Source organism: Dermochelys coriacea, chromosome 4 (assembly GCF_009764565.3).
Source record: "Dermochelys coriacea isolate rDerCor1 chromosome 4, rDerCor1.pri.v4, whole genome shotgun sequence".
Lineage (NCBI taxonomy): Eukaryota > Metazoa > Chordata > Testudines > Dermochelyidae > Dermochelys > Dermochelys coriacea.
This window is the reverse complement of record NC_050071.1, coordinates 19,691,886-19,719,008: the sequence shown is the minus strand read 5'-3', so window position 1 is coordinate 19,719,008 and position 27,123 is coordinate 19,691,886. Positions and strand designations below refer to the sequence as shown.

General features: G+C 39.8%; 1 protein-coding gene across 23 annotated transcripts in view; it reads left to right on the top strand.

The window, feature by feature from the left end:
* Window positions 1–27,123, top strand: part of MAPK10 (mitogen-activated protein kinase 10) — a 250,225-nt gene that overhangs the window by 199,798 nt on the left and 23,304 nt on the right. For 13 of the 23 annotated variants that reach the window (XM_043512440.1, XM_043512438.1, XM_043512447.1 and 10 more), the window contains 4 exons: window positions 2,601–2,783; window positions 6,301–6,425; window positions 19,723–19,755; window positions 26,126–26,189. In XM_043512440.1, the coding sequence (XP_043368375.1) occupies window positions 2,601–2,783; window positions 6,301–6,425; window positions 19,723–19,755; window positions 26,126–26,189 (405 nt within the window). The remainder of the gene's footprint in view (window positions 1–2,600; window positions 2,784–6,300; window positions 6,426–19,722; window positions 19,756–26,125; window positions 26,190–27,123) is intronic. The other 10 variants (XM_038398766.2, XM_043512450.1, XM_043512455.1 and 7 more) reach the window with 2 other exon arrangements.

The window sequence follows — 27,123 nt, the reverse complement described above, 5'->3', positions numbered from 1 at the left end:
CTCCTGAGTTCTGTGGTAGAGGAGGTTCCAAGATGACATAAATGATAGCAATTACTGACCATGAAAATGAGAGCTAGGCTGGAAGTTGCTGCATACACACAACACCATTTAGAAGATTATAAGTAGTTGCCCTTTTTCCCCTTTCCCACTCTCAGTGGGGTTGCCCAAGGTTTGTCTTTCATCTTTCACTAACTTTACACCTCTCTGTGGGTAGTGTCATCCCACATCTCAGCCCATCTGTCTGCCATCTCCTCTCAGATGGCTTGTCAGCTTAGACTGAATACATGCGGAACAGAACTTCCCTCACTAACATTCTCTACTTTCCCCTTCTCAGTCACTGTCAACATCACCCCCATCTTCCCTGTCCCTCAGGCCCACAATCATCTCCCATGCACCAAACATCCAAATCCAAACATATCTTCCTCCTCAGTGTCTCCAAGATCCATCCTATTTTTTTCATCTTCACAGTCAAATCTCTCATTCAGGCCCTCATTATATCCTGCCTTGATTATTGGCCTCTCAAATACACACATTGACCCCACCAGTTCATACACAATGCAGTCACTAAACTCCCTTCCTTTGCTCATATAACTCCTCCTCTCTTTGAATACTTCCACTGGGTTTTCATTTGCTGTCAAATCAAATGTAAGTATCTTTCCACCACCTTCAGAGTTCTGCATAATTTGGCCCCTCCTACTTATCTTTCCTCATCAAGCTTCATGTGTTCTCCATACCCTCTGCTCCACCAGTGTTCCCATCCTTGTCTACCTTAGTTGCTCACACTTTCACTTCTGTGCCCTCTTTCATGTGATCTCACATGGTAAAACCGTATCACACAGTTACCTTCATGTTTTCTATATATAGTGCAACCTCCATGAGTTTATATGCAAAGCCCATATTTAAAGCCCCTCTTAAAGACTCACTTCTGCCATGCAACCCACAGTGAATCATGTTGACTTGTATACAAATTAGAGATGGTCCAAAATTTTTGAATGTCTACATTTTCCAGTGAAAATGGGGGACAAAATTTTCATGAAAAATTCATCCCACTTTTTAGCCAGTTGGTTGAAAAAAATTGAATTTTGAAATTTTCTGACAACAAAAGGAGACATTTTTCATGGAAACTTCAAACCCCAAATGTTCCCGTTTTTCAGCCATCTCTAATGCAAATTGTATATAATTTGTCTACTGTTGTTTCCTTTCATCTGGCCTCTTTTCTGCCCTTAGATTGTCAGCTCCTCAGAGCGGGGGGCTGTTCTTTTTGAGTGTTTGGAAATCTTTTAGAGTGGGCACTACTGTAAATAAACAATTAACAATAATGAAAACAAGGTTATCTTCAGACTGTGCTGCATCAGAAGTAGACTTTCTAAAATGAATGTTCTCTTTCTAATGGGTTCCCAGGAGGCTTCCTTAGCTATATGCTTGTGACAGATCTCTTGGTAGAAACATGTGCATCAATGTGTCTATTCGTATATTATTTCATGTGTTCTTCAAATCCTTAGCCTGATGAATGCAGGGACTGTGATGGGGAAGTGGGATTGGTTTTAAAGGCAATATCCTTGATCAAACATTGTCGTCCCCCCCTTTTTTTTTTTGACACAGCAGGGCATATTCTGCATATGTCTAGAAGTGTGACAAATCATTCGGCAGATATGCTCATTGGTACTCCAGGAAAGCTAAAAGAATTGCCCTCAAATAAGAGAGAGGGTTTCTTGGTTGAGTATGAAAGCATGTGGAAGCTATGATGATGATGAAAGCATAACAACTGTTTCTTGTTTTTTGCCATGTTTGAGGAAAACAAAAGAGAAATATTTGTGTGTAACTGGTACGTTGTGTACCGACCGAAAATAATTGTTAGAGGAAATGGTGAACAATCAAGAAAACACATTACATTTTTACAACAATTTGCCAAATAGTTTTTGTTGTTGTTCTTATAAAACTAGGAATGGATAAATGGCCGGGAAGAATACAGATGCAAGTATGCAGCATTTCAGTTTATGTATGCATCTCCAGGAACTTCTGGCAAATATGTCTTTTCCGTCACATAACATGTTTATTCCCAAATAAAATGTCCTTCACAAATTATTGATCGCTCATGAAGAAAGGAGAAAACAAGTTAGAGGTAACTTCTCCCCTTGCAGAACTCTTTTCACACTCTTTTCATTCCACTGGGTACCACTCTACACAATGTGACAGTTATGATTGATATGCCCAGCTGAACAAATAAGATTTGTTATGCCCATGTAGCCCTACTGATGTCTATGGGGTTGCACAGGGGTAAGAGACAGCAGCTATTAAGCTAGGATTTAAAAACAGAAATAGACTAGCATCCAGGACCAACAGGGAGAGAGTTTTATATTGTGAGGGGTCCAGCTATTATTATTATTATTTGTTTGTGCAGTGTCCACCAGTAAGCTAGGTGCTATAAATGTCTCATCCATTGTGGCTTATAAAGCTTCAAGTCATGATGATGAACCAAGACATTGATTGAGAATTATCTTGGGAGGGAATTAAGTATCTTTATGGGTTGCTAAAAACCAACCAACCAAACAAAAAAGCTAGTAGGCTGCACATTTTTCCCCTTAACGACCTCTCCTCAGATATTGACCAGTGGAATAAAGTAATTGAGCAGCTGGGAACACCATGCCCAGAATTCATGAAGAAGCTACAACCCACAGTACGGAACTACGTTGAGAACCGACCTAAGTATGCTGGTCTTACTTTCCCCAAACTTTTCCCAGACTCTCTCTTTCCAGCCGACTCAGAACACAACAAACTCAAAGGTATGTCCAAGGAGGGAGCATGGGGCATGTATGAGCAAGTACAATAAAAAATGTTTTTTCTCCAGCTGAGATTAATTGATTTTCAATGTACTTTGAAACACATTTCATATAGTGGGTCATAATTTTTTTCTCATTACTAAGATGAGGGAGAGTCATGGATGTAAAAAAACATACTAGAAAGAAAACAGGGCAACACTTTTAATATCTGCAAAGTTAAGCTCCATCCATGTGTTTATTGAAAACTGTTCTCTTTGATGCAAGGAAAAGAAAAAGTGCTTGAGATCTAAAGTGAGGTAAAGAAAGAAAAAGTAAAATGTTTTAGCTAGTTGATGTTTTCATGAAAACATTGTGGGGTTTATTTCTCAGATCAGATTCAGGTGTTGTAATGACCAAGACACTTGCATTGGTTTTATCTAGCAAGGAGTTGGTTCTAAATATGATTTGGAGGGAAATTTGGTGCTAGGGCAGCCAGGCCTCTAGGGTATATATGTTGATGTTGATTAATACATCAAGCATGTCAGATTCATGGCACTCATTCTGTATAGCTATGCACTCCGATAGTACCGTAAGCAAGTTTGGAAAACTCTGAATTTTTATTTATTTTGTTCTGACATACTGGAACCCAAGGAGATCTCAAAGTGGCATTAAATCTTCTTTTGTTGTAAACAAAGAACTGTCAATGCAGCTAGAGCCCTGACTACAAAAGTGATGGTGTGTTTACTAAGAAAAGTAAAAGTATCAATGCCACCAGTTAAAACTGCTCTTGATGTAGTTGCAGTTTAATATCTACCTGTAAGTGGCTTTGTGACTATGAAAAATGGAGCAACTGGGTTTTGATGTGTGAAGCAGAATATCTTAATTACAGTGGGGCTACATATTTCCATTGTACAGTATATGCAGTGGCATGTGGTAAGATGGTTATAGTCATAAATTGAAGCCATGATTAACTTGAACAGGATGTTGACCTTCAATAAGAAACCATGATTAATGTGTGTTGAGTATAAAAAGGATTTCCAGTCACAGCTTTGGAACATTTTCAAACTGCCAGAGTGCATCAGTTTTGCACACACGGGTTCCTCTGGTTGCTTGCTGCAGTGACACATAATGTTTCTTAATCACCTACAATTTGCATGTCATTACATTACCCAGAATGCTCTTCCAGTTAACAACTGTTTCATAGCAAAGCTGTTGTCTGAGATCTGGGAGGAAAGTGAAAGGTCTGAGCAAATTCTTTTGGATGCATTGAGTCCTTTTCTGTACTCCTCCTACAATGAAAATGAATAGTGGTCTTTCATTGGATTTAGGGCTAATGCACAGAAAATAATGATCAAACTGTGTTAACTAATTATCTCCTGGATAAAGGAAGCACACTTTTATTTAAGCACGGAGTGAATGTCTGTGTTTAAGATTATTTCTTGTTTGGTTCCTCTGTCCTAGGATACTTTTACATCCTGAATCCTCATACCTTCCTAAAAAGTACAATAAATAATGTTATCTAGTCACTTTGATGTCACCTTTAGTAGTGTGCTGGGGTACATAAGATACATTTAGTGAAGGGGTTGTGTTTTTGTAGTTACTGATCTATTTTTGTTTTGTTCTTTGTTTTCTATTAGAGGTCCACTTCAAATCGTATAAAAAGTAAGATAATAGTAAATTATTTCAAAGAAGAAAGCATTTTTAATATTATATGTGCAGTACCCTTAGTAGTAAGTGATCAGGTTAACTTTAAAAAAAAAAGATTGCAGTGAATTTATTGACAATGGAAAAAAAACAACACCGGAATAAGAAAAAAAATCAGTTTGTGGGTTGATTGGCAGCATATTTGCTATGAATACAGAATACTATGGACTCTGGTCCCAGATTAGAAGTTTTGGCTTGTACTTCATATAGACCATCATATGGTACTAGGGGTTGTTTCATTGTTGGATACTTGCCCAGCCAGACATCAACATGAATTTCCATCTGATGATTATTCAAACTCCTGTCAGAATGAATAGAGAGTTACTTTGCTTTCTTGGCTAAATATCATATTCCATTTGCCACTACCAACTAATTTGTTCCCAGGCACTCTGAATAGTAACTCACATAGCAACTGCTACAACTGCCTCCATTCAGGTTCTATGCTATAAATAGGAAAAATTCAGCTACTTATCAGGGAGAGAGAATTCACAGATTGTGAGCTTTTGCTGAAATCTTGCCATATTCAACTGTGTTACACCACTATACTGGACAAATTCCAACTTTCTTGACAAATAAGACTAAGTTCACTGAGCTGTATGTTCTGTCAGTATAAATTGGCATAGCTCCATAGAAGTCAAACACAAGCGTAAATGGGGCTATGCTTATTTATACCAGCTGAGGATATGGCCCACTGGTTTCAGGTCTAGTTGAATGAGTATTGGGATTTGGGCAGAACCTTCATCAACAATGTTATCTAGCATCTCTATGGTGATGAATGTCCAAGCAATCAGAATGCCATACATTGCTACACTGGGAGATTCTACTTTATCTGACCCATAAAATGTTTCTTCACTTGAAAAGATACTTGTTGGTAGGGGTAGAATTTCAATATTACTCTCCTCAAGAGATATGGGAGAAAACTAAAACTTTTATCCAAACTCCCAGAACTTTGTTGTTGTTGTTTGAATAAATGGATTCCAGATCTTGGGTTTGGTTTTCCAAAATAAAATCCCCAGTGAAGGGGATCTTGCAAACCCAAACCATGGTCCACACACCAGATCCTCAGAGTCATCAATATAGCTGATTTGCACCGCACAGCTGGCAGTTTCTGGCTGTAGATTTAGTGTATCTGGTCCCAGGAGGAAAGCCTCAATGCAAGTGGGAACCACTGATGATGTATTCCTGGTACAGGAACTCCCATAACACCCTTCTTCCTGCTGCCAGCACAGGGCAGATTAAAAGGGATAGAGCTGGGACTAGAGCTATCCAGCAAAAAGTTTAGAGGACTTGAAAAAGTTTCCCATCCCTTATCAGGAAGAAAAATCAATCTCAAACCAAAAATCTGGAAATTAAATCAGTTTGGGTCAGTTTCATTTCATTTTCAACCCACTTTATTTTAAAATATTTTAAAAATATAATTAGCTTAAATTTTGAAATGAAAAGTCCTTTTGAACTGGAAAACCAGAATGTTTTGTGTCCATGGAGAAACAAAATATTTTTCCAATTTCAAAGCTTTTTCTCCAAAATTATTCTAAGTTGAAATTTGATCAAAACCAACCCTGTCCTACAAAAAAATTGTTTTGATGAATCAGCATTTTTGGACCCATTTTGAGGGCATACATGAGACTTATGTAACGTGCAAGTCTTGTGCTGGCTCTTTATTCATCCTCTGCGTATATTTGGATCTCTTCCTGTATTGAGGAGTGGCAGAATTTCATCCAAATGAAGAATAACTGGAGGGAACAAATTGCCCTACTTATTTTTTACAACAGTTAACCAATACCTGCATGTAGTAATTTTGTACTGACACTGTGTTCCTCTGGTTTCATTGCTCTAGCCAGCCAAGCCAGGGACCTTTTGTCAAAGATGTTGGTGATTGACCCAGCCAAGCGGATATCAGTGGATGAAGCCTTACAGCATCCATACATTAATGTGTGGTATGACCCTGCAGAAGTGGAGGCGGTAAGTGAAGCATCGACATTTAATTTGCTTGCACCTCAATACTGTAAATTGCAGCCATAATATTTCTTTCAGCCCTACCAATCATGCCCTGAAAAAAACAAGCAAGACTTTTCAAGTTTACATTATACCTTACTACTAAACATATACCATATGGTGGAGATGGGCAGAACTAAACAGGAAGCAAAACTAAGCTCCCAACTCAGGAAAGCTCTTAAACCCTTGCTTAGGTCCCATTGAAGTCAGTGGGATTGAAGGATGTTTTAAGTTAAACGGGTACATAAGTGCTTCCCTGATTTGGGGCCAGAGTTCACTATTACCTAGTGCAGGGATCAGCAACCTTTGGCACGCGGCCAATCAGGGAAATCCTCTGGTGGGCCGGGACTGTTTGTTTACCTGCAGCGTCCGCAGGTTCGGCCAATCACAGCTCCCACTGGTCGCAGTTCGCCGTTCCAGGCCAATGGGGGCTGCGGGAAGCGGTGTGGGCGGAGGGATGTGCTGGCCGCCACTTTCCACAGCCACCACATTAGTGAACGCAGAATCCTGCTTCTGAAATCCTCTGCTCTCAATCAATGAGAAAGTGATCATAATTCTAGCATATAGCCTGAACACTACATTTATCTTGTTTCTTTCCCCTAGAGAATACCTCCTTCCCTTCCTCATTTTCATTCTTCCTGGAAACCTTCTTTTTAACAGTTTAGAGGAAAGGGAAGCCACAGTAAACTAGTCCTGGAGAATGTTTATCTACTGTTCGGTAATGCTGGTTTCCCCACTTCTTGACCTTTGAGTCCTCTTCCATTTATTGCAATGTCTCAGATGCACCATTCGTCCTGCCAGCCCAACTGAAGAACACATTCTCCCCCAAGTAATTTGTCTGGACATACTATTACATGCAAAATCAAGATGTGAGTTTAATTATCATCTTGGCAACATTATTTCCATTGGAAATAGTACAGTGTGGCTAAAATAACACATGGTGCTTCTGAGCATTTCTCATGACAGGACATTATTTAGCTATGTCACTAATTAGCTTCATATGAAAAAATCTGTGATGACATGATAAATGTAGGGCCCAATCCTACAAGGTAATGACCACTATTTATGTAGTGACTAAGGAAGTTAAGGGAACTTAGCACCTTGCAAAGCCAAGTCTAAAGGCATTATTACAGAAGTGTTCCAAATGAAACATCATACTGTACATGCTGAAATTAGTGTACTTTGAAAATATATGTATATACGCTCTATATTTCAGTTACATTTGCTTTTGCACCATCTATTCCTTATACCCCAAACAAATTAGTTGAATATATCCTTTAATTTTCTATTGGCTTTTTTGCTTACTTTTTAAAAGCGAGTATTTTAATCTGAAAATTAAAATATTTGACATGCTGCCAAATTTATTTTACAAACATGCTCATATTTCAATTCCAGATGCCTGTTCTAGGTATCATTCCCTTCCTTGGTCATCTTTATTGAATTACATCCCCATTTCTGAATTTAATTCAGAATGGCTTCACTGCTTTTTTGGAACTCCCATAGACTTGCTTGCACTCTCTTGTTCTCTGTCTTCATATCTACTCTCTCCTTGCTCGTTCACGCCATTCTTTCAGTCTTGGCATTCCTCTCTGTCCAACCTGGTACAATTCAAGGTTACTGATTGATGGTGTACTGCTTCCTCTAACTGTAGAAGAGATAGAGGTCCTTTTCATAAACTCCCAAGTTGCCACATCTCTTCCTGTCTCTCCTGAACTTCACCTTAGCCTATGTTTTGTGCTAAACCCTGCACATCTTATTCTGTTTCATTCTTGTATGCCTCCCTTACACCTCACTGTGACAATTCTACCCTTCTTTCTGAACAATCTCCCATCATTGCTGACTCCAGGCCTGCTCCACCAGCCGCAGCTGTGGTGCGATCAGTAATGTGACAAAATGGCAATGACTGCCAGATTTTCTTACCACTGTGTCATCTAATCCTTCTCATCTAATTTCCTGATGTAAACTGGTAGACATGCCAGTAGCCATCAGAGACATTTTCACACTAGTTCTCCACACCATTACCATAAGTGGGATTTTTTTTTTTGGAAGAAAGACTTGTATAGATAAAGATGTAAATTACAGTTTTGGCTTTTATTGCTCTGGTCCATTTCTATTCCTCATTTTGACTTCTTGCCTGTATGAGAGTCAATGTATCCAGTATTGTAAAACTTAATCCACTTATTTTATCTTTTGAGAAATTGCTTCGGAACAATGTTATATAACAATGAATTGAATTATAATTAGAAACGTTTAAATGCACAAGGGAACTTTTGATATCATCGGCTTTGGTTGTGCTTTGTCAGTCAGAAATATGGATAAGGAAATTGTTGTGATTCTCTAAAGGCTTGGAAGATAATTCTGGATAAGCACCTGGAATGCTTAGGGGCTTGTGTAAACCTTTTTTGCTCAGAAAATTAGGTTGAAAATTTCAGAAGGCAATGCTGACTTTGGAGAGTTCCAGTATTTTCTGGTTTTGATTGAGCTAGGAATGCTACAAGAGGAGCTTTTTTCACGGCGTTGCTACTTTTGCTTCTGCTTTTGGATGAAATCAGCAAACACAGAATCATTTTATCCTGTGACTTGTAGCTGTGAAGTATATGAAAGTATAAAAAAACCCACTATTGGTTACTAAGCAAGAGATTTGTACTGTCTTCTCAGATCTTTGTGATTAATACATATATGAGAGATGGTTAAGAACTGGAATACTGGATCCGAACTCTCTCTGTACTTTGGGAAAGTTTGCACTAAAGTCTACATCCACAAGGAAAGGTTTATCTTTTTATAGCCTGTACAGAGCTGAGCCTAGGACAGGGGAGAGAGGAAAGTGCCCTGAAATCCAGTATGCAAAGTCAGAACAATAATGTCGTAGCACTTATGGATGGAACAAGCTTTTCTGGTTGATTTTCATCATGTCCAACAAAGACACAGTGATAACCATTTGGCAACCATTAAGGGTCTGATCCAGTGCCTATTGAAGAAAAAGAAGAGATTCCAGTGAATTTAGCAAGCACTGGATCACTTTTTATCCTTCTCATGTCCAAAATTATTAATTAAATAAGAAAGCTTTTCAAAGGGGATATCCTTTGAATGGAGGGCCCATGCAGTTTACAGCACAGGGGGATTGTCTCACATTTAAAGTCGTACTGTATTGTTACAGTATGTATCTGTGGGCACCTGATTCTCTGCTGCCCTTCACCTTCTGTCACCAGTTATACCTGTGCAAAGTGGAAGAAGAAGAGCTCTGTGGAGCTTGAAAGTTTGTCTCTTTCACCAACAGAAGTTGATCCAGCAAAAGATATTACCTGGCCCACCTTGTCTCTCTCATATCCTGGGACCAACATGGATACAACAACACTGCAAACAAAGTGGGTATGAAATTCTACAAAATCAGTTTCTCTGCTCCCTTCCACTGGTGGAAGCATTTCAGGCCCATTTTGCACTCAGCAAATGTGTACATAAGGTGCAAGGAAATGGAGAATCAGGCCCACGCTATTATTATTGAAAGGTCAGATTCTGCCACCCTGACTTGTGCTGAGTAATTCCATGTTCCAGAAATTCCCCCATTGATTTTAGTGGAATAAGGTGCTGTTCAATTTGAGTAAGTCTGGAAGAATCTGACTCAAAGTGAACATAGTGTTGTGTCTTTGCAGCACTTCACATGACAGAGGGATCGCCTGGAGAAGGAGCAATGCATTGGCTAGTGATTATTCAAATTTAAAGCAATCGGTTTTTTGACCCAGTTATTTGTTGTAATTTGTTGTCTGTGTCTGAATTGCGTCTTTTTAGAATGTCTCTTTTTTGTTCACACTTCTAGTTCTTTGCCCAGCTTACTTGTAGTTAACAAACCTGCTGAACATCAATTTTCTCAGCTGTTATCTCCATCTGTCCTGCACAAAAATTTCTTCTTTAAGACATGCTATGTCTTGTTCTTCCAACATGTGCAGCACACTACAGAATTGTGTCTCAGCACCTGGGCAGTGAATCATTAGTGAGCTGAGTTGATATCATTTTTCTGTCATTCAGAGACCTCATTCAGTTCATAGCAGATATGAAAGGAAAGAAGATTACATGTTAGCATAAATAGGGTAGAATGGATTGAATGAATATTTATTGTATTTTGTACAAGTCATGTGTGTCTAATTATAGAAAGGGCCTGACTACTTCTAGGATGCCTTAATTTACAAATCTCATTTCCAGGAGGAAAATTAAACCAATGAGTCTTGATTTTACTATTGACCATTTATTAAATCTTAAATTTCCATCTGTTCCTGCTGATACACCTTCAGTGGCTAATTGTGAGTCATTGAATAATTACTTTCCAGAGAGAATTTATCTCAGTTGGATTTTGCTTGCTTCATCCGTTAAAAAGTGCAGTTGCTGACTGAATTGCATCTACACTGAGGAGGGGATATCTGCATGAGGAGGGGTTGTGATGGTTGTGTGAGTTTGTCAAAATATTTACAGCAGCATGCACTTTAGCAATCTGTTCTTTCTGTCATTTTCCTATATGCCTTGCAGAAGAGTGTACTGAATCCAGTAGATCAATCCTCAGTTTGACTTTGACTTCCAGTAGTTTGGCCTTGTTCTAAGACATTAATTGTTGCTTCAATAAAAAAAAGTTTCACTTTTGCCTGAACATCAATCCAGTTTCTAACTTTCTGCTCTTGGCTAAAAAGCTGGTGTCAGAATGGCATTTGGTTCATTTACAAGGAAGATACCAGCACATGATAACTTTGGCAATACACTTTTTTTCCTGCTTAAAGTCTGCAAAGACTTATTTCCTCTTGGTTGAAGCTATAGCAGAATCTTTGATATTTATTGCTAACCTGTCAACAGCCTTAGATGTTGATTATGCAAATCTCTTGGAATATCTTAACTGTCTTGTTGGAAAATCATCCGCAGTTTTAACATAGTGCAGAGACTGAGTGTGCTATAAATTACTATTTTGTGCAAGTTAGTTTCTACTTTGACAAGTTCTATGGCCTCCCTGAAGGGTCTTTGTTGTGCTAACTGTATTGCTCTGTTGTAACGCTGCCTCTTGTAATTTTTCACCATTGTGATACAAGATAATGTACCAGGGTTAAAGCAGTGGTATTATACACTGTGTCCCTCTCTGACCTGATTGCCCTGTGTTTTAGTTTCTGGTGGAAGTTTGGGATGTGAATGACTAAACATTTTTCAACATCGCATTTGAATATACATGATGAAGTGGATATGGAAATTGTTACCTTGTTAGATCTTGTAAGCCCAGTGGTCTTGGGTCTAGCTAATACTAGTATGAGAGATCTCCAAAGAAAATATACATTTGCTAGGAAGTGCCATGGTCATTCATTAGACAGGCTTGCCCCTGAGTCAGTCTACATTGAACCAAAGCTGTAGAAGTGGTGCTGACTACTTCTGCTCATTAAACTTCCTTGGCCAGTTTTTGCAAGACTAGAGATATAAATTCCAGTGCCCTGAACAAACTGCAAGTTGATAATTCCAGTCTGTGTACCTAAAATCCCCCCTCCAATTTTAATTGGACAAAGCAGTCTTGATTTTCTTCCAAAACTATAGTGTTAGGGTTACTGTGTACTATGGAACAACTGGTGTGTGTCAGACAACTGGTGCATTTCAGTAGGGATTCTTTTTCAACAGCAATGGGTCCAAAACAAAACTATGGCTCTAAACCTCCTGAACTTTGGAGGGTGATCCAAATCCTCATCTGTATCTAAATTTTGCAGCTGATCCCTGTCTAGAATGAACCATAACAAAAACTTAGATCCAAAACAGTAGAAATGTGTGTGCTGAAATCCAGATACAGAAGCTATAAGTCTTATCCCTTTTCTACTATTGGCACAGTTTGTAAAGCTTGTGATAAAAATGCCTTATGTGAAAGATTCGGTGTCAATGTAAGCCTTTTCACTGAATGGATTTAAATTCTCCCCTTCTGCAGTTAAGGAACAAACTTCACCAAGGTCTTGATTTTTGTCACTGCGTATCTTAACTGTGCTGTGTTTCTATCAAAGAAAGGAAGAAAGCAAATGAAACATATATTAGTGTCTAGAACACTTTATTCAAGCAATTTAGATTCCATGTTTCTTTGTGAATTATTCATGAGCAGGTTTAGAATTTGTGTTCATTGTTGGAATTATTCGACAAATGATTTATGCAAACGTATATCAGCCTGAGGATTGCTTGTGAACTATTTCAGAGTGTGTTATACTTAAGTCCCTGTTTTTGTTGTGTGATCATATGGTATTGTTTCTGTTCCTTGTCTGAAAGATTCCCAGTCCTGCAAAAGAGATTGTTTGCATTGGAAGGCATGATGCTTTCTCTTTCTGTAAACAGACTTGCAAACAAAAATTCACTTCCATAAATGCTTCTGGAAAGTGATTTAAGGAGGCTGAGAATACAGAAAAATGAAGTCCCAGTTTTCTTCAAATGAATATATTTTGCAGCATTTGTCAACTCTTATACTGAATATTTTTGAGGTGTAATCCCTGAGGTACTCTAATGGTTTGGAAATTTGACTATTCTAACTCTTTGCTCCTTTAATTATCTAATAAATTAATTCATATTTTTGCTTTTTCAAAATTCTGCTGCACTGCCATTTATCTTTCAAAACTATTCCAAAACACTCTTATTTTTTATTCTATTCTACTGTCTTTGTGTTTAGATTTAGCACTGATTTTTTTAATGATTTGACTTGTAAAGAAATTAAGAGTTTAGGATATTCCTGAAGCAATAATTTTGTGATTGTACTTAGTCCATTATGAGCTTATATTGAAGTATAGCCACAGTAGGGCATTTGTCTGAAGTATAGCCACAGTAGGGCAATTGCCAATTGAATATGACTAGAACAAACAGAACTGTTCATTGAGAGCAAGTTAATGGATTTGGCCTTTTTTTCCCCGTTCGTGAATTGTCCATGAAATAATCATGAGTGTTATGAGCTTTGCTTAGTATTTTCAATTGTTTGAATGAATGAATTTTACAAGTATTGGGACCTGTGGATTTTTTGTACAACAGTTCTTAGAGCATTTGATCATCAAAATTCAGTCTGTGTGATTGTTGCCTGGTTCAAAATTCAGATCTCTCGCATGGTTAGGTCCTTGTTTCCTAGGAGACTAAATGTTTATGATCAAGAATTTAAGAAAAAAGCCTGGAAAAAGCCTGGCCTTCTGTGTCTGCAGAAAAGGCTGGCATGTTTATAGTCAAAGGGCCAGATTCAGATACCCCTAATCGGATTAAATAATACCTTATTCAAGGTGAACAATAAGGTGTAAGAATTTATTTATCAGGTAGAGGATCGGGAGCACTATAAGGAAGCTTAACACATATAGGGCACTTTAAATCTTTTCCTGTCTTCTTTTCCACAGGAAAGAACATTATATTTGACTATGTATATGGCTCCCAGATTTTAAATACTAGCTGGGTTCCTTCCTGACAAAGCTGTAAATCAGATTTATTAGCTGTCTAGCATACTTTTCATTCAGTTTTCTCCCATCAGAGCCACACCAAGTAATATCTGTGCCTGTTACAATGCATCCTCCCCTTCTTCCTCCTTGTCTGGCATGAACACCTGCTGGACATCCATTTTAATTCATTAACTGGTGGCTCTAGTTAGTAGACTCTTCTTCTTTTCAGTGAACCAGTCACTAGAGTGGGACAAAGGCATGGAGGGAGATATAAAGGGGATCTTAGCAGGTATGTGTTACTCAGGGTAATCTTGCCCCCTGTTAGATTATTACTAGTGTAATAATATGGTCAACTGGCCCTGATGGAAACTGCAACTGGCCCCTTTTCTGGGGTGCCAGGTTGGAGGAGGGTCCTTCCATCATCCTCTCCCACAGCATCTTGTGGTCTCACTCAGGATCCCACAATCTATTCCTGAATACGGAATTCTGGCGTGGCGCATTACAAACAATACAAATGGCCCATTCTTCTTTTCTTCTCCACTCAGCTATTAATTGACAAAGATGTGAAATGGAGACAAGCAAAATTAAATAAATTGCAGTAGCTGTTGGGCACAGAGGGACAAATTAGCAATACAACCTGTTAATGGAGATGGCCATGAATGGACTAAAGATGTCAGGATTTGGTGCAATCAATAGTTAGCATTGCTATACTTGTACCCAGCTCTGTGTGTGTGTGTGTTCGTGGAACAGTTGTCCATCATCTTAGACAGCAGAATTAAATAGTTAGACCTGCTGGGCTCAAACCCAGCCAGTAATTTGGGTTAGGACAAGTTATGCTGTGTTCTTATGTGGTATATGAGGGGAAAGTGATTCCAAATAACTCTCCCATACAGTTGTGCATCTGATGTTTTTGGTAGTACAGCAACAGCTCTTTTTTACCTCCCCCTTGGATGCGGGCTACCTGCTGCAAAGAAAGGGAATGATGGCCAGCTGTACAGGGGAAAGCATTCTGCCCCATTCTCAGGAATGCTTCAAAGGTCACACTCCCACTTTGGGATGATGAGTTCTGGTAGGGATTTCTGTGTCACAATGAGGCACAATCCTTCCTGGACTTTCTTGTAAGACTTTGCAGCTTGACCTGTCCTCCAGTGTGGGCCTGTGCCTGAATGGTATAATGTAGCCCTCTCTCAGGCTAGGCAGGCAATGTATGGGCCAGAGGGAACCTGGCAACAGAGGATAAAGTGAGTGATAGGTTATACAAAATATAAGAATAGCTTTCACTGAATCATTATTGTGGAGGATTGAGAATGGTGTAGAGAGAGTCACCGAGGGCCTGATTCTGCTACCCATATTCACAGCAGGATTGCTTGTGGAGTGAGGTACTTCTCAGCATAAAAGTAGCAGGATCTGATCCATATCTGTCTCAGGAAAAGCCTGAATCTCCGACTGCAGAAGTGTTCAACAACTGTTTAAAAAATGTCAAGGCTATAATAATATTTTAAAATTTATTATTGACCCTGCACAGCCTGAAATAGGAATACTTTGCAGAATACCAGCATCTGTAAAACCTTTAGGTATTCATTTTATTGCCATGAGCAAACCCTTTCTTGTCAGGAGCTAATCTCTCTCCTTTTGTCAATCCACTGTCTGCTCTCCAGTGCCGTACTTAGGGAAGAGTGAAGAACTGCAACAGCACTGCTCTTCAGAGCTCTTCACAGCTTCCCTCTCTTCCTCCCTCAGACATCCCCCCCCCCAAAAAAAACCTATAGCAAATAAGCAGAACTTGAAGCCGACTGAAATTCTTAGAAAATGCTGTCTTTCCAGAACTTCTCAAGTGCATTGATGGTGGAGTTTTTAAATTTCCCTACTAGCATTTATGATCTTGGCATGTGTCATGTTAGCTCAGGTCAGTGAATTGATTTCTGTTTTGTAGCTCTTGATAAGCTTTCTTTGTTTAAAGTGAGGATTGAGGTAACTCTAGTAGTCTGCCTGATCAGGAGAAGAGTTGTTTTTAAAGTGCTGTATGTCACTTGACATAACCCATTGTGACAGCTATAATCCAGTGTGACATGCCCCAGTGGGGTGCTTCTCTTGAAGAAAATTGAAGGAACCCCACTGAAATTGCTTTAGCTTATTCATGGTCAGACAATGAGTAAGACAGCTTCATGTTTGGAGTAAAAGCAGTCAAAGTTTTTTTTGTCAAAGTTTAACCTAGAGATAATGACCCTGTGCATCTCTCCCAGATTTACAGCATTATGAATGTGTAAGGAAGAGGTAGGCAAGATCTGTCTAGTCAAATATCTAGAATATTGATTCTGCTACCATTGCTTTTTGTAAGTCTATTAAAAGTTTATGGTCTTTTACACAATATATGGGGGCCAATAAAATTCTGATCTCATTCTAATGGCAAAGACTATAATGGGAATGGGAGATCGTAGAAATGCAACTACCTTCTCCTTCTGACAGGCTTAATATGCTTAGCCTTTTGTGGTCTTCCTTGAATGCAAAGCCATGATCTCTTGCTAGCTAGAGGGAAATATATATTATTACTTGCAAGAAGTGCTGTTCACTTACAGTGAAGGTCGCACAGCAGTTTGGCTCTCCCATGGAACTCCATGCAGAAAGCCAACCAAAAATGCCAACCAGACTTCTCAACCTTCAATAGCTCTGTAGCAAAATTGTTTTGCTGATGTTTAGAAACAGGTTTAACACAGTTTCTGAGCCATAGATTTTGTGGAATGTGTGTATGAGTGGGCTGGATCTTGGTTTCTAAAGTCATTTCAGATAGACTCTTAGTTCTAACGTATTAACACTTTTGGATCCTGGTTCCGACTCCATCAAAATGGTTACAGTACTTCTGTGGGTAGCGTCACAGAATCAGCCAATGCGAAGTGTTCCTAGCTATTCTGAAACTGATTTGAATCACCCTATCCTTTATTAGAGTCATTTATATTCACAACCAATCTTTGATTAAAATAAACATTTCCCCATCCCCCAGATAATCTGTGTGTGCGTGTGTGTGCACATGTGCATGTGAATGTGTATAGAAAACGGGAGTTTAGGAATTACCATACTAGATTAGACTCATGCTCCATCTAGTCCAACATTCCATCTCTTACAGTGTCCAGCACTGAGAGCTCCAGAGGAAGGAGCAAGAAACCCTCACAATAGGCAGATATGGGGGTAATCTGCCCTCCCCGTATCACCCTAATCGTTTAGAAATTGGTTTAACATGCATGCACAGACACATTCAAAATCAAAATTCCCTTAGACTGAATCAAGTTTTGTCTGTGCTCCAATGATAGGATCAAAACAACATAGGTCTTTCCCATCTCCTTAACATAAAGGTAAAATGCATTGATGCTGACATTGGTAATATTTCAGCTGAACACCTAAATCCCCATTTACAGTCTCAACTATCAACTTTTTTCTGTTCTCTAGGTAAATGGTGGGAGCATTTTTCCTGTAGTATTCACAATGTGGACAATTCCTGCCAGTCAAACACTTAATCGTTTGCTGTTTTTTCCCCTGCCTTCAATAGGTGGCCGTATAGATGAATAGATACTAGGGCAGTTTCCCCTGCAGTAAAGTTGGTGTAATATGGATGTATGTTTTACAGCAAATGGAGATTAGATCTTCTATTTTAGTGACATGAGATGGTGTGAACATAAGAACGACCATACTCGGTCAGACCAAGGCTCCATCTAGCTCAGTATCCTGTTTTCCTGCCAATGCAAGGTGCCCCAGAGGGAATGAACAGAACAGATAATCATCAAGTGATCCATCCCCTGTCACCCATTCCCATCTTCTAGCAAACAGAGGCTAGGGACACTTCAGAGCATGGCTTTGCATCCCTGCCCATCCTGGCTAATAGCCATTGGTGGACATATCCTCCTAGCCTATATTAGTATAGGAACTAAGATTACCTTGTGATGACAGACATGAGCTGAACTTTAGTTTGACTACTCAGTCCTTAATGTATCATGCTTCATGAGGAGCCTGAGTGTTGGTAAAAATCTGGACCAGAACCATTGTGAGCCTTCATCTGACTCAATAGATTATTTGGGATTGAAACGGGAGTTTAACTGCCCATGTAAACAGTTCTATCTTCCTTGTGTATCCTAAATTCCTATTGAAGTTGGGATACGAGGGGGTGTAAGGTCTGCCTGATAAGGCCCCACAATAATACTCTGCACAAATATAACCCACTCCTCCAAAAGCATTGATAGGCATAAATAAGTCTCATGGCATCCCTGTGAGGTAGGTAGCACTATTTTATGATTAGGGAAACCAAAGCTCAAAGAGGTAAAGCGAGTTCCTAAAGTTACAGAAAATCCATTGCAGACCCAGAATTAGAATCCAAATCACTTAACTTCCATTTCTCTGCTGTAGCCCCAAGATCATCTTTCCCATGTGTTCAGTGGAATAAGTATCAGTTTCACTTCTAATTATAAGCATATATCATTATATTACTTTAATATTATGGTAGCTAATTTGTCTTCAACATTTGGACTATAACCACAGAGAATAAACAGTATATATTTCTTGTATTCTTTCTCAGACTGCTATATTTTTTCTACCAGGTGAAAATATCATTCTTGCCTGTTTCAGCCACATCTAGGGTATTCTGTTTATTGTACCTTATCATGATATCTCCCAAGTTGCATATTACTTCTCCGCTGGCCCATTCTGTCTTTGGCAAACACTTCACTCAAAACATTGTTTTCGTCTGTACAGATATCTTTTGTATGCTCTAGGTTTGTCATCCTGTACTTATATTTTCCATGATAAAGCCCCATATCTGGTGTTCCGTTTTTTGTGTGTTCCCTAGTTTTTATCAGATGCTGTCTGCCTGAGTGTGTTTAAATTATTCATGAAGAAGGTATATTTCTGTGTTCTTCAGAGCTGCTGGTTTCATTTGCCATCTGAGTGACTCTGCACATTAGCTTTGACTTTCAAAACACTTCTGCTGGTGTCCTATAATGTAGCTTTTGGTTTGGTCTGCCTGATGTCTAGTGGGATTTTATGTATCCTTGGCTTTAGAAGTTGTTTTGAACAGGGGAGATGACAGTTAGGTCTCCTGTTCATCAGCATCTGAGTTACATTCTGCCAAAGAAATGTTCCTGTTTTCCCTCCCTCTCTTCTCTCCCTTTTATAATAATTACAAAAAGTCTTTTTAGCCAAACAAATTGCTGGTAGATTTCTGAGGGATATTGTACTGCTCTGTCCTGTCACGTACAGGGAGGGTTCATCCCAATCCAGGAACACTGGTGGGGTAGCGTCAGGAAAACGTGCATTGCCATTGCCCCTGCACATTTGTTCTGTGGCTAAATAAGGGAATTCTGTTCTCCAGGGGTCTCATTCTAGCACCTTTCACTAGTGATACATTTTAAGACTTTAAAAAAAATCACAACTTGAAATGTTGCAAAATGAAAAGGCTTTTTTATTTTGCACCCCTTTATGAGAAGCCAAACCATTAAACAGATTGTTTAACCTCACACCATTAATATTTTGAGCCTCCCCTACGATAACTTTATAGTTGCCCAGCAAAGAGCTCTATAGCTTCCAAGCCAGATTGCCTGATCCTGTGAACAACTGCAGTGCATGGGCTTGTTCCAGTCAATCCCAAGATCTTTACTGTGCTGGGTATTAACTCTCTAGAGACACAGGCATTATCCCAGTGAGGGCAGAATTTGTCTAAGTAGGAGGAAAGGGCTGTCAGTCTCATTCTTTTTCCCGTACCCTTACCAGCTGTAACTAAGACTACATTCAGTTGGATGTGGTAGGGAAGGGAGAGTTCACTAGCATCTGGGTTCCTGCTTAAACTTGGTGTTTATTAACTTTCCTTTCATTTTTTTCCATAGTGGAGTGTTTTCTGCTCACCAGACTTAAAAAAGGTATTTATTGGATACAGTTGTCTCCTGTTTGTGTATCTCATCAATTAGGTACATCATGTATAGAAAAAAAGTTGCTTAAATGATGTGAGAAGATAAATGGCTAGGTTTTTTACTCTCTTTTGTAGAAACTGTTATTAAATGCAAGGAAAATTGAATACACCGTTAAACTATTTTAAAACGCATAATTTTTAATAAAATGTAAAACCAAAAACTAACGTCAACCAACCAAACCAAACTACTATTCATTGTATACATGTGCCAACATGTCAACCAACAAAACCAAAAACCTGCACCACCCAAAATAGATTCCACTCTTCATTGTTGTTGCCACTTTCACATCTTAAAAATCAGATTTGGGGGATAAAATGGTTATCCTAAATAAAGCTTGATGCTGTCACCCTTAGGGCTGGTCTGCACTCAGTGTTTGTACCAATTTAACTATATCTGTTTAGAAACTGATACAGTGGAAGTGGTGTAACCCCCTAATGTGGACACAGGGATGCTGGCATAAAGGTAGTTATATCACAATGGCTTATTTATAAACACCTTTATATACGTATAACTGCACACACTGAAGAGTTGCCCAATTTAACTGGATTGGTTTCTAAACCAATATAGTTCAATTGCTATAAATCTTGCGTCTAAATAAGCCCTTCCTGACCCTGAATAGTACCTTGGGGCAGATTATAAAAGGCACAAAGGTTCACACTCAGGCACCCAGTTCACACCGTGCTAGGGTCCCATATACTACAGCTGCTCTATCTGTTGCAGTGCTGTGTCAGCACAGACATTATTAATCTCTATTTTTAGAACTCAGCAATAAAATTTAGCTCAGCATAAACTTGGCAGCCCCGGTAACTAATGTTCAGTGTGATTATCATTATTCTTAATTATTATTATTATTATTTATTATTAAGCTAGATGATTCTCATTAGCATTAGTGTGAATCACATGAACAGATCCCTGATCATCATGCTAAGCATTGACTTAACTGGGTGTCTTAACTCCCTGTATGCCTTCTGCAAATCTTCCCCTTGCAGTCCCACTGAAATGAACGAGGTCATTTTTGGAGTAAATGTGTTACTCTACATGTGGCCACTCTACAATCTGGCCCATAGTTTTCATTCTTAGGGCTAGATCCTGCAAATGGATCTCCCCTGGGCAGAGCCCTGCACCCCTATGTAGCCCTACTGAATTCACGTGTACGCTGCAGACACTATGCAGATTGTAGAGTAAATGTTCTGCATAATGATCAGGGATTCATCCCATGCTAATGCTAGTGGGAATCACAAGCTTAATATCTTATCCTCATGCTGAATATTAGTTATCCCTGCCTGCCAAGTGCCAAATTTTATAGCAGAGTTCTAAAATTCTAAAAATAGAGGTTAATAATGTAACTGCTGATACAGCACTGGAACAGGTGAACTGGCTGGAGTGTCTGGAACCCTAGTAGTGTGAAATCTGGAGTTTAGTCACTTATCTTTGACTACCTTGTCCGCTAAATAGGCATTTGATATTGGGTTAGATTAGGTTGTGCCTGATCCCCCCCAAAATACTTCAATTCCCAGAATATGTTGATCTGTAAAATAATTCTTGCTACCATTCTTGTAGCCTCTTACATTAACTAAAGATGCCTGCTTGAGACATCGGGTGGCGTAGATTACCAGAGACACTAGCCAAAAATATGTTGATTCTGTGAGGAGGTAGGGCAGATAATGTGCTTGAGAACACCCCTTCTTTTTTACTCCCTAATTCCATGCATTAAAACAGAGGGCGAGCCCCCTCTGTTCTCCCTTACCTGGGGGAGCAACATTCCTCCTCCTCCTTGGATGGCATGGGAAGAGCTTCCCTGCCTGTTACAATCTATTTTAACCACTGACTATATTCTTTGCAAGCCGTTCCCCGAAGCTCTTCACAAAGGAAGGTAATATGGGATATTCTCTCTCAATTTCTCTTCTCTGCTTTTCTCCTGTCTCTCTGACAGAGACACAGTAGTTCTGCTGATGTGATTTAGACTACAGCTCAACCACATGTATCCCCTTGCAACCGCCACCCAAAACCTAGAGCAAGCAGCTTAATGAAGCAGACAGCCGCTGTAGCTCTTGTGTGAATTCATAGGCCTCGATGGTTTCCTTATCTTTCTCGTCTTCCCAAGTGATCTCCACACTTCCTCATTAGAGAATGCATGCTGTAGACTGGCAGGGTGGCTGAGCAACAGTCTGTCAGGAGTGCTGATCTGGAGGACCCTGGTTCACAGCATTCCCGTTGTCACTGGCGAGGCTAGAATTCTCATTCTTAGGTTGAGTAGTGAGCTTCACAATGCCATGATCAGCAGTAAAGAGACGTCTCCAGCAGGGATTTCAGTGGCTTTGACTGAATCTAGCACCAGCTTCACGGTGATTAGCTGCTGCAGGCCAGGCTGTAATAAGGGACAGAGATGTGTTTGTGTGGAAAACAAAGGTCATGGCTTTATTAACAATAACATTATTCCACATGGTCAAAAGCTCTTATCTGATCTGCACTAGTGACCTGCCGAGACAGCAGAGCCCCGTTGCAAGTCACAGCCAAAGCTCCCAATGTTCCCCCTTTACCATGTGGCTTAGGCTCCAACCTGGCCACCAGCTTGAGGCACAGTGGCCTCCTCACAGTCACAACCAAATCTGCTTAGGTACCTCAGACCTCACCTCAGGTCACGGACAAATCTCCTGAAGTATAGCTTCGGCGGACCTGCATGTAGATCCGGCAATCCTACAAATAAATGTACCATGGAGTAAAGTGCACATTGAATGAGGGAAGGCTTCAAGTGTCCATTGGAAAAGGCACTGCTGTTGCATCATTCACTGTGTATATGTGTGGCATGCAGTAGATGAGGCAATGGCTCTTTTTGTAGAAAAGACTTCCATGGACTCTGTTTCTCCGGCACAAACCCTGTAATGGAAAATACGACTCTCACATTCCTAAATTAGGAGAATTATCTCATGTTACACTCTATGTTTGTGTGCTTTAGACTATTTGAGAAATGATATGATTGCGTAAGAAAAAACATGTCTCATAATGCATGTGCACAAGGGGACAGAGTTATGGTTGCACAGCTCATCTCCCGCCCACAGCCTTGCAGCTTTCACTTGTAGAGAAGCTATGTGAGTTGCTTAATGATTCTCTCCCTGCCACAGTCACCACTTCAGTGGCCTCCAAGCAGCTAGGTCTCGTTACCTGTCCTGATGAACCAGACCTGGAGATGCAGGTCTTTGTCTGTGACAGAACAAAGTTACAGGAGTTTCTCTTACCTCTAGCCCTAATCCAAAAACAACTGAAGTTATCTTTCACTGCCTCCAATGGGCTTTGGATTGGGCCATTGTGCATGAGGAGCACCCGTACTTGAATTTTGGTCCCTTCTACTGTACTCACCCACTCCTGCACCTCCACAGAGGTCACTTTCCTTTGACACCCTCAGCCGCTTCTGCTGCAAGCAGAGCCTCTGTTGGAATGACGGTCCCAAAATCCTTTGAGGAAAATTTCACTCTCCAGTTAACCCGATATCATCAACCCAGTGATTGTGTGGTTGGTACTGGATAGTGCTGATAGGAACACAATGGTCACCTTCCCATGATGCACCTGGAAACTCCTGGAGGTGTTGGTGAACAAGAAAGCCCATTCTCCCAGCTCATCCTGGGTTCTATATCGCTGATCCTAAGAACCTTTATAAAGGGGGGCAATGGGGTCAGCAGCAGGTTGGGATTGAACCCAATTCATAGTAGATCATCAGCTGGTCGAGAAGGCTGGTACTGCTACATGACTTAGAGAAGCATAATATTGAGTAGGCTGCAAGAAGGAATTAAAGGAACCTCCCTTCTACCCATGGTCTCTCTTCTAGGCATCTTATTGTGGAAAAATCCAGTCAGCTCAAGGATCCATTGACCCAACCAATTGCAACCCCAGCAACTGTCCAAGTTGGGACACTGGGCCTCTGACACAGCCAATTGTGGCTCCAGCTGCCATGCTATTCCTGGCTAATTCATCCAACAGATTCATCCAAGGTGTTTGCAGCAAAGCTCTGCTTTCTCAGTGAATGACAACTGAACATATGTTGGAGAGAGCTTGGGGATGAAAGGGTATCTATTTTACCCACTCCCCATACAGCATTACAGATGCTAGACAGCACAACCTCCTATCTGATGGCATATGATAGTTATTAATCTCGCAGTTCCATAGTGTTGGAGTCATTGCACCCTGTGTATCTGGCCTCTTTGATACTGAGAATGGATTTCACATATTGAAGGGGAGACAGGCCTTGAGGCTGAGGAGAGTGATGAAAAGTGCCACAGCAGAAAGGAAGAGAAGAGAAAGAAGGTCCCTGGGAAGTTGTTTCTGTTGTTAGGGAGAGTGGCAGGAGAGTTCCATAATGGAGGAGCACTTGGGGCAGGCAGGGTGTTGAGAAGGATTTGGTGGGAGAAGGTGTTTGGGGTCAGAAAGGAAGGCAGGAGAGTGTCTCAGCAATTAAAAATGCCTCTCTGAGGTGAAACTACCAGGTGAGAGGAGTGTGGATTAAGAGGGATTGGTTGGGCTGGTTGGGTTATAGTTAAAACAGCTTCTACTATGTGGCAGCAGCCATTTTAAATATCCCAAATCCAGCCTTTGTTTCTTTAGAAAGATAAATTTGGCAAAAATGCTGGATGAATGTATGAATCAAATCCAGACAAGATTTATCACATTAATAATTCTCATGGATTTCTTATAATTACTTCCTTTGTTTTTCTAGATTGTTGGGGTAGAGCTAGGCAACATTTTTCAGCCAAAATATTTTTTGGCAAAAAAAATGCAGATTTGGTGACACTGAAATATTTTGTGAATTTGTGTTGGTTTTGCCAAATTTGATTTTTGGGGGAACCCCACAAACTTAAAATAAAGTCTGACAAATTGAAGCGTTTCATTCTGACATGTTTGAAACAAAATGACTTTTTATTTTGAAATTTTCTTTAATTTTATTTTTAAAAAATCAAATTTTAAATGGTTGAAATCAAAGCAAAACTTTTTGATTTCTGTCAGCATGAAACATTTATTCAATCTGAAATTAATTTTTATGTGCTGAAAATTTTAAAAAACATTTTCAGGTTGAGCCCAAACTGTAATATATTTTTATTGGTGGGAGAGGGGGAATTGTCAGCAAACCAAACAATCCATTATTCTTACATATCTACACTGGGGTACGGAATGAAGATGGTAGGGAATTCAAATATTCATCATGGACAAATCGTGGGCCCAGATGCATTAGCTGTACAGAACCAGCAGTGCAGAACCCATGATCCACTTGGACTCTGCAGCCATGGAAGCTGATGCTGGGGATGCAATCTCTTTTGAAAAGACCAGTAGTACTTACACAGCAAGCTAATTCTCCCTCCCCAGGGCCAGATTGTTCTGCCTGGGGAGGGAGAGTTACACAAGACTCGGACAATTTTGACAATATAATGACTGGAGATTATCAATTCACGGTTTAATGTGTTGCTTGGAAACTGAATACACTACCAATTTGCAGAATTCTTGTGGATAACCTCTCTCTTCCTGGGGAAGTGGGTTTGGGCACACAGAGAGTAATGAGAAGAGGGGAAAAAAAAAGTGTGACCTTCCTAAAGTCATCTTGGTTTGCAGATAAAATCTGCTAACTGGGATTGAAAAATCTCAGACAACGTTTCTCATTTTTATCAGACTTTAAATCTTCATGGCATTCAGTAATTAATCTGCCAACATTCAGGGCAGGCAGGTGAGTACTATTCATCCCATTTTACAGATGGGAAAATGAGGCAGAGAGATCAAATGACTTTGCCAAGGCCATCAAGGGAGCCAAGAGTCAAGTTTAAAAGCTCCTGGTACCCAGTCTCAGGCTGTAACTATTAGACCATGCTGCCTTACAGCATACCCGAATGCCTCTCAAATCAATCAAAATGTGGAGTCCATAAGTAAGGCAGGTCTGTTGCTACCTGGACCCCTCCCAGTTGATACTTCTCTGCTTTTGGCTGAATTCCTGAAGCCTTGCCTTTAAACTCTGTATTCTGGTTAAAACATTCCAGCATCAGGAATGCAGATTTTGGCTGATGCTGCAATGTCATTCCTGCCAGTGTTGATTATTTGAATAACATAATTGCAGGGCAGTATGGCATGGCTTTCAGGATACATTCAACTGCAGGGGTACTTACTATAGTTGAGGGGTGGAGTGAGCAAAGAAGCAGCCGGGTTCTTTTATATGAGCTACTGATTTCCAGGAATTTTAGCCCTTTAATGATCAAGTATACAAATATTCAGAAATTCTTACTATGTATTTACTTACTAATATAAAGAAATAGCCTGTTGACCTCTCTATGTTTCTACTCTACAGCCTCCTCCTCAGATATATGATAAACAGCTGGATGAAAGAGAACATACGATTGAGGAATGGAAAGGTAATCCCATTTTAAAGATATATGGACCAAATCCTGCTCTCAGAGGTAGCAGTACAAATCCAGAATAATTTCTTTGAAGTCAGTTTAGCCCTGTGTACTGATATTTTGTTGGTAAATATAGACAAAGCTTCTTATATAAATATATAAATATAGACAAGTTACACCTGTAGTCTCCAAAGGATTTAAATACCACACCAATAAGTAGTATATTTGATCTGTGAATAAATTCTGGTTTACAGTAGTTCATAGCCTGATGATGATAGTTCTATAGGGTGAAATTTCTGCCCTATGCAAGGGACCAGCACAAGGTCTTAAATAGGGTTTAAAGTGGTACATAAAGCCTTATATTGGTCCCACTGCATACAAGTGAATTTCATACCAAAGGATGATCTACAAATTTAACCAACCCTGGGGTTCAGTTCATTCACTGCTGAAATACAGCCATCTCGGGTTTGGAGAATCATAGTTGTTTTAACAGTACCCTAATACTATACAATAATTCAGGGCAGGAAGTGGAAAGGAATGCCATACTCATTTGAAACCACATGGCATTGCTCATCCTGGGCCTGATTTTGTCATCTTTACTTATATTGAGTAGTGCCTTACTGTGTGAATAGATGCATTGATTTCCTGGGGGCTACTTGTGTGACATGAATAAGGATGACAGAAATAGGCCCTGTACATTATAGTTCTTATTGCCTGATACACCAGGTACTATTTAGCAAAGACCATAGGGCCAGATTCTGATACTCACGGAAGTCAGGGGGACTATTTGTGGAATAAGATACTATTCAACAGGGGTAAGGTGTCAGAATCTGGCCCAGGATAAACAGCATTAAAGTTACGGGGCCAGCCCTAATTATGAATAACGCAACATCAAAGCAGTTTAGCTATTATACTCTCCTATATATGTCTAAAAAGCACACACACAAAA